Raw genomic sequence first — 8,092 nt, 5'->3', positions numbered from 1 at the left:
AGGACAAAGGAAACCCAAACGTGTCAGGTTTGGGGGCAGAGGGGGAACACACATATATATCATTTCATCCACTTGGCAGATCTGGGATGTGGAGCTCTCTGGGAGTGAGTGGATTGCATTCCCCTCTCCCTATAGGGTTACTGCCAGACACAGCCCCAGCCCCTGACCCGTGGGGCAGTGATCACCCCACACCCCCTGCCCCAAACCCCATTAGGGGGGTTTTCAGTTACATCAAAGCCTTCTCCCAGCCCAGCCTGGGCTCTCTGCCCTTCCTTGCCACTAAAACCACTTAAAAGGAGGAAAAATAATCCAATCCAGGGGATTCATTTCCCTGGCCCCACCACCACAACCACTTCTTGAAGCGCTGGGAGAAAAGCAGGACAAAGAGCTCAGTCTTGGTGCAGCTGAGCCTTGGGGAAAAAATAGATTAATTAATTTTTATTAATGTCCAGGATACCCCAAAAGCCAGGGGCCAGAGCAGCCCCCCCCCAGGAGCACCAAGGTGATGCATGGAAACCCACAGCATGGAAAAAGCCAACCCAGGCTGTTGCAAACTTATTTATTTATGAAGTATGAGGTAATGAAGAAAGTGCTAAATCCAACCAGTGTTAACTCTAACAGTTCTCAGCAGGTCAGCAGGGACCCCAGGGTGCCATCCTGTGGGACCATCCCTGCCAGCAGCCCTGGGAGGGGACGGGGGACTGTGCCACCCACACATCCCCCCACAGACTGGGCAGCAGGAGGGCACAGACAGGGCAGGCAGAGCAGCCCCCTGCAAAACCCAAAGCTTTGCTGGGGATTTTAAGTGGCTGCTGGTGAAGGAGAACTCACAAGGGTGGGAAAAAGGGTCACAAGGATGCTCAAAAGGATGGGAAAGGGATAAAATTCCCTGTTATTGCAAATGGGTGGTTTGGAGAGCTGCAAGGGGGTGAATGGCCTCTGCGAGGACTCAGCTCAAGGGTCCAGCAGGAACCAGCCCCTTCCTGATCTCCCTAAAGTGCAGCAGGACTGAGCCCTCCCCCACAGCAGGAAATTCCCCTTTAAAAAAAAAAAAAGTTTTTATATATTTATATATATATAAAAAAGCAAACTCTTTACCAAATACTTCTCAAAAAGTGGTACAAAAATACAGTATAAAAACACAGCCTCCAGTATAAGACTCGCAGTTACAGCAGCAGAGTTTCTAGAACATAAAATCCAGGACCAGCTACTGCGTGAAGTGACACAAGGGAGTGAGGTACGGTCCAGCCGAGCAAGGGGGTGAGAGGCACATCCTGCCACCACCACCTCCATGGGATCTCTGCAGAGGTGAGCCCCGTGCTGGGCTCTGAGTCTGCCTGCTTCCAGGAGCAAGGCAGACCTGGTTGCTTGGGGTTTTTAGGGCTGGTGGATGCCCAGGGTAGCTCCCAGAGATGCTGTCGGTGGCAGGGGCTGCTGGAGAGGAGGAATAAATTTGAGCTCTTGAACTGGAGCAGTCACTGAGGAAGCTTCACAGCAGGGACAAGGGAAATCTTGGAACACCCAATGCTGAGAACCAACCCCAGGTAGGTGACTCTGTTGGGGTCTCTGCTGTGGACCCATTCCCACAGCCACTGCCACGTGCTCCAGCCCCTGGGGCCAACGGTTCCACAAGCAACCAAAAAATAAAAAAGAAATGTGCAAATTGAGAAGGAGCTGGGGGTTTGTGGGGACCAGGATGGGGGGCACACGGGGTGCTAGTGCCCCTTAAGGTGAGCAATCCTTTTGAGCAGCTGGGTCTGGCGCAGCTGCAGCTGCCGCTTCTCTGCCGCCATCCTCCTCTCGGCGCTGATGAGGGACTGCAGGTACTCCGAGGATTTGCTCAGGATCACCACTTTGGGGGTCTTGGGGCAGCTGGCCAGCCCGGGCACCTGGTCCCGCAGGGCCAGGAAGCGCGAGCGCAGGTCGTTGCGCCGCTTGCGCTCCAGGTAATTGTGGTTTTTCCTCTTGGCCACGTCCTCGCTGTCCGAGCCGGGGCTGCTGCTGGGTTTTGGCAAGCCAGGCTCAGGCAGGGGCACGGCAGGGGTTGGCTCCACACTGCTGGGTGGTTCATCTTCCTCCTGGTCCTGCTGGGGGGACTCGGGAGGCGGGCAGGGGTCTGGGGGCGAGCGGGCAGCGTAGTTGTGCTGCTGCTGGTGGACAGAGATGTGGAAACGCTTCATGCAGGGGTCCAGGGGGTCGGCACGGAGCGTGATGGTGACTGGCTTCCTCAGGCTGAGAGATTGCCTCTTGTCCACCGTCACCACGTCGATCTCTTCACCTTCTGCTCCCGTGGAAAAGAAAGAACAAATTCCTGTCAGCGCTCTTGGTCACCTTCCCACAGCTCCCTGGAAAATGTCCCCACTAAAGTTTGGTCATGCACTGCAAACTCTGCGACCTCCAGAAGCCTTCTCCCAGCCCAGCCTGGGCTCTCTGCCCTTCCTTGCCACTAAAAGCACTTAAAAGGAGGAAAAATAGAAATCCAGAAGGGGTTGAGTGATTTAAGCGCCCCTTCAATACCGTCACGTGGGAAGGAATGGAATTCCCTCCCTGTTTCATGTGCCTGGTCCCCAAAAAACGGACTGGGGGGCTTTACTTCCGCCTCACTTCAGCACCAGGAGCAACATGTGTTCATCATAAAGGACCATCAGGAAAGAAACACCCGAGCCCTCCCGCGAGGTGGGGGGGGACTGGAGGAGCAGGATGCTGGGACAGCCTGGTTCCAAAGTTCATCCCGGTCGGGTGCTTTCATGGCCCATTGGAATTGTAAATGAGGGATATAAGGGCAGAAGTACCCTTTGTTCCCCTCGGCCGCAGCTTCCCACCTCGGTGACTTGTTACTTTTCACAAGTGATGAAGCCCATTCAGCCCCGGCTTCCCGGGGACAGAGGGGACAATCCCCCGCTGTGCAGGGAGGGAGCGAGAGGTGAAGAGGTCTCAGCAGCAGACTCCGAACCTCAAAGGCATCTCAAGCCCAGGAACAGAAAGACCTAAATAAAACATAATTGCTCCCATTCTGCCTGTTGGCACTGCTGTTGTCCCATCCCAGTGGCTTTGGGGACAGCGAGGTGAGCAGGCTCCAGACACATCCGCTGTGATTGCTCTCACTTAAGGGGATGGGCCTCCAGCTCTTTTCTAAGTTTTGGGGGAAAACACAGCCACTTGCTAAAGGCTGAGATGCTCAAAGCCCCACCAGCATCGTGGGCAGAGGCCGTGCCCCTCTCCCCTGTGAGGGGGCCAGTTGTGGGCTTCTGATAGTGACCCCAGTGGATACCCCGAACCCTCCAGGCTTTGGGGTTCAGCCCAGGAAGCCCAAACCCCCCGATATTGGAGCTCCAGGGCTGGGGGACACTCATCAGTGTCACAACCCGGGCAGTCCCAGCCCCGCACACACACACGCTCATTAATAAAAACTCAGACTGCCTAGCCCCGCCTCCCGCAGCCTCCCATTGGCTGTCGCACGGGGCCGGCCGGCTATTCTGTCACACCATTGGTCCGTGCTCCCGTCCATCAGCGCTGCCCCTCTCATTGTTTGCAATCTGTTGCTTTTTGTTCGGCGCCCACGTGGCGCGGCCGGACCCCTCCGGGACCCCCGCGGCACCGGGACCGCACCGGCATCCCCGCGGCCCCCGAAGGCCCCCGCATATTTGGGTTAAGCCTCTTAACGCCCGCGACCTGGCTTACAGTGCCCGGCTACTACTAATGGCATTAAGCCCCGCGCCGTGACTCACCGGCGCAGGTGGCGGCCACCGGCAGATTTATTAACGGGGTCACGGCACCGCGGCAGCGCTCCCACGGCAGCTCCGGGAGCCACGGAAACCACGCACGGGCCCCGCCGGGGTTGTGCAGAGCCGCAGGGTGTTCCCAAATAAACACTGAAAATTGGCGTGAAATTGCAGAGATGCGGGGTAGCAGCACCGCACTGCCTTTTTGGGGGGGTTCAGGGGTATCCCCGTCCCAGCGGGACCCCCGTGTGAACACCGGCACGCACCCCACGCGGGACAGACAGACGTGCCCCGGGGCTGGGCTGGGACACGCCGCAACCGGGGCGGCTGTTCCTGCCCGTCCTACCGAGCCGCCGCCCCGGGGGACGCGCCGCTGCTCCCAAACCTGCTGCCCACAGGGCATAGTTTGCCTTTTGTCCCGAGGGAAGCCCGTCCCGGGTGGGCCGTGGGAGGAGGAAGGGGGAGCGGGCGAATTCACGAGCCGAGCAGAGCGCGGTGCGGCGCTCAGAACCCCAAAGTTCGCACGGCGAGATGCAAACTTGCCCTTCAACCTCCCCACGAGGTTTCCGTGGGGCCGGGGCGAGGGAAAGGGAGCACCAGAGTCCCACGCAGGAGCCGGAGGCAGCCCCACGCACCCTCCCGAGAGGGACGGGGGATTGCGGAGCAGAAACCCCGCGGGAAAGGGGAACAGCCGAGCCCGCTTTGTTCGTGGGGCCGGGACCGGGGCTCGCTCGGAGGCTCAACAAAGGCGCAGCCCGGCTGGGAGGCTCCCTGCACACACATGTGCGGACACGCGTGTTCCCCACGCCGGGCTCCAGCTCCGTCCCTTACCGGAATCGCTCTGGCCCTCGGATCCCGAGGATGCGGGGATCTTGCTCTCGGCCAGCGGGCAAAGGAACACGGCGGCGGGATCCACGCACTCGCTGACGGAGCTGCTGAAGCCAAAATCCTGCCCGAAGGACGGCTTGTGCGGCGTGGCTCTCTGCGTGCCCGTGGAAAGTTTCTCTGTCATCGCCTTCTCCAGCCTCTCCCGCGCTGAGAAACCGCTCCACATGCAATCCTTGAGGATGAAAGCGCTCAGGTTGCCGAAGATCTGCCCCGTGCCTATGAGATACTCCGGCTCTTCCCCGGCGAGGCAGTACCGGGAGAGCCATCCCGGGCGCTCCTCCGGCCCCGAGCAGCCCCCCTTGTCCCCGGGGGTGCCCAGCGGGGACAGCGGGGGCGTGGGGACCAGCTCGAACTTCTTCCAGATGTCCTCGCTGGGCGCCGTGGAGCGGTGGAAATCCTCCTGGGCGTCGTGATCGTAGAAGTAGTGCTGGTACGAGTCAAACTCCATCTCGGCTCACGGGGAAAAGGGGGCGGCCGACACAAGAACGGGCGCTCAGGAGAGGGGCAGCCCCAGGGATGAGGGGGGACCCCCACCCCGGCGCCAGCCCCCGAGCCGGGACCGCGGGCGCATTGTTCCCCCGATCTTATAGCCCGGCCGCGGAGCCCGGGCCCGCCCCTGCCAATCGCCACGCGATTATTTGCATAAAGGGCGTGGTCATGCTCCGTGCCACGCCCCTCGAGGGGACACAGTGAGGGGGCTGCGCGAACCCCCGGGGGTCCCCGGTGTCGCTACCGGGGATGCTCACGGGGCTCTGGACCAGTATCTCCCCCCGTGCGCTGGGCTGGGGGCTCCTCGCTGCCCCGGGGGCTCCCAGCGCCGTCCTTGGCCCCCCGGCAGGGGCAGGGTTGGGGGGATCCCCCTCTGCAAGCGCTGGGGAGGGACACGCAGCTCTGCCACCAGCCCGAGGATGAGGGCAAAGCCAACTGGAGAAGAGGGGACAAGTCACAAGGAGGCATCATCTGCTGGCAGGGATGATTTTTTGAGGGCTCTTTCTCATCTGCTTGGTTGCCAGCCACCACAGCTCACACCACGGGCAGGAGAGTGGCTCGGCACTGGGCAGCAGTGGGGTCACTCAGTGCTCGTGTCCAGCTCACGGTGCCACCCTGGTGCCACCACTCCTTCCCAAAGCCCTGACAGGCCCAGCTGGGAGCATTTCCCCCCTGAAAGACACCAACTCCAGCAAAAAGCTGGCTGGAACAAGGAGGGGCTGCGGGGACACCAGAAAAACAGAGCTGGGGGACTCAGTGCTCATGAATAACAAGGTCTGTGCACAGAGGAAGGGCCGTGGAGGGGTTGGGAGCTCCTGGGGACGTCAGGAGCTACGGACTGGAGGGAAGTTGGGGTGTCTGGGACACACACAGCTCCCACCAGCAGCATTTTGCCCATGCAGCAATGGATGCTGCATCTCTCCAACTCCAAGCTCCTCCTAGAAAGGACGATAATTGTTGTGAAAACACAGTGGGGCTTTCCCTCCTGCACTTAATTGTTACCCACACACACGCACAGAGGTACAAAGTCCACCCTGAACCAACAGATTCCCCTCACAGTGTGTGCGAACCCACTTCAGCCCCAGCACCCTCCTTTCTCCACCCAGGCTGCGGATGAGGCCACCGGATTTACCCCAGCCGGCAGCCCCGGGGGGACTGGGAGCTGGTGCCTGGGGTGCAGCACCAGCCCTGGAGGGAGAAAACTGTCCCAGGCCAGCGAGCAGTGCAGCCCAGTGCAGTCAGTGCAGTGCAGCCCAGCGCAGACAAGCCCAGTCCAGCCCAGTCGGGTCTATCACAGCTCCCCCGGTTCCCCCCGGTCCCGGTCCCGTCCGCCGCCACCGGCGGGCACGGGGCGCCACCTGCTGGGCCCCGGGAGCAGCGTCCGTGGGGCGGCGGGGACGGGGACGCGGGGTGACACCGCACCGAGCACCCCCCGCCCGCGGGACAGCGCTGCCCACCACTCCGTGCCTCAGTTTCCCCATCGCCAGCGGGCACTGGGCAGGCAGAGGAGTAGGGTTGGTGGCTGCCCCGGTGTGTCCCGGCGTATCCCGGTGTATCCCGGTGTATCCCGGTGTGTCCCGGTGTATCCCGGTGTATCCCGGTGTGTCCCGGTGTGACACGGGGCAGGTTCAGCCCTTCCCTTGCTGGCTGCGGGCTCAACGGACCCTGCAAAGCTTTGGGAGAGTGCTGTCCCGGGGCTGAGGTTCCCCAGCTCTGGGGTCCCCGCGATGGCCTCAGCGCCCTAAATGCTCTCCTGGCCCTTCTAGAGCGGCACTGAGCATCCCAGCGCTGCCCGCGGGGCTGCGGGATCGGGGATCCGCGGGATGGGGCAGGAGCTGCGGGATGGGGAATCCACAGGGATGGGGCAGGAGCTGCGGGATCGGGAATCCCGGTGGGCTCCGGGCTGATGTTCCTTTTGCACTCCGGGCTCAGCTTTGCCCCCAGTCCCCACGCTGGAAGCCCCAGGGATGTCCCCAAGGTGTCGCCAGCAGCAGCCCTGCCACCTCCGGGCTGCTCGCGCCCTTCTCCCTCCCTGGAGAGCGCGGGTGAAGCTCTCTCTTCCCCCCTGGGAAACAAATCGCCCTGCACTGAGGGCAGGGACTGAGCTGCCGCGCAGGTTTGTGCTGTGCCAGCACCTGCCGTGACAAGTGGCCGTGGCTGGGGACACGGCTGGCACTGTCCCCGTTCCGACCTGCCTGTTCCAACAGGAACACACCCTCCTGCAGCCTACAGCGCCCGGCCACGTCTCCTTCCTCCCTCCTTTCCTTCCTCCCCGTGGCCTCCAGGACGGCCCCAGCTTTTCCCAGGGCGAGGCAGGAGCTCCAAGGGGCTCCCGGTGCTTTGAAGGTGCACAAGCAGCGCCAGGAAGGACCGGAGCCCTTTGATCCCGGCCTCTCTAGCACTGGACAAACACTACCGAGAGAGCCACCGGCTGTGCAAACACGGGAGGCGGGTGTGTGACTGCCCCGGGGGCTGCGGGACAGCGACAGAGGGACAGGATAACCCTGGCTGTGCCCCAGGGTGCTGGCACAGGTCCCCAGCCAGCGCCGAGTGTGTGTCCCTGGTGCTGGCACAGCCCTCGGGAGCTGCCCTGGCCCTGCTGGCGGCTGGCACGGCTCCACACATGATGCAAGGGCAGCTCCTGGTGGCCCTGTGCCCTTTGGATCCCCACTTCCAGCAGGACTGGGATTTGATGCTGCAGAGCCCAGAGGGCTTCCCCACAGTGGGCAGGCACCCCCGGGGTGTCCTGGGCTCTGCCTCTGGATGTCCCTGTGACCGTGTTCACAGGGGTCCCAGGATGAGGGAAGAGATGAGGATGTGATTCCGTGTTTCAGAAGGCTTGATTTATTATTTTATGATATATATTATATTAAAACTATACTAAAAAAATAGAAGAAAGGATTTCATCAGAAGGCTGGCTAAGAATAGAATAGAATGGAAGGATAACAAAGGCTTGTGGCTCGGACTCTCTGTCCGAGCCAGCTGGGCTGTGA

The 8,092-nt window shown here is 61.3% G+C and overlaps 1 protein-coding gene across 1 annotated transcript; it reads right to left on the bottom strand.

Moving 5' to 3' along the window:
• Positions 1–551: 551 nt before the first annotated feature.
• MYCL (MYCL proto-oncogene, bHLH transcription factor) lies at positions 552–5,157 on the bottom strand. The gene is made up of 2 exons (XM_030964525.1): positions 4,554–5,157; positions 552–2,281 (listed from the first exon to the last, which is right to left on the bottom strand). The coding sequence occupies exons 1-2, from the start codon at positions 5,056–5,058 to the stop codon at positions 1,716–1,718; spliced, it is 1,071 nt and encodes a 356-aa protein (XP_030820385.1). The 5' UTR covers positions 5,059–5,157; the 3' UTR covers positions 552–1,715.
• Positions 5,158–8,092: the final 2,935 nt, after the last annotated feature.

Source organism: Camarhynchus parvulus, chromosome 23 (assembly GCF_901933205.1).
Source record: "Camarhynchus parvulus chromosome 23, STF_HiC, whole genome shotgun sequence".
Lineage (NCBI taxonomy): Eukaryota > Metazoa > Chordata > Aves > Passeriformes > Thraupidae > Camarhynchus > Camarhynchus parvulus.
The sequence above is the reverse complement of the archived record's forward strand: the minus strand, read 5'-3'. Positions and strand labels throughout refer to the sequence as shown.

What these genes read in the sequence shown, in the direction of transcription:
- MYCL (XM_030964525.1), bottom strand. Translation starts at nt 5,058, where the DNA reads ATGGAGTTTGACTCGTACCAGCACTACTTCTACGATCACGACGCCCAG. An exon ending in CGAGGGCCAGAGCGATTCCG is followed by an intron (nt 2,282 to 4,553) that starts GTAAGGGACGGA and finishes CCACGGGAGCAG; the next exon opens with AAGGTGAAGAGATCGACGTG.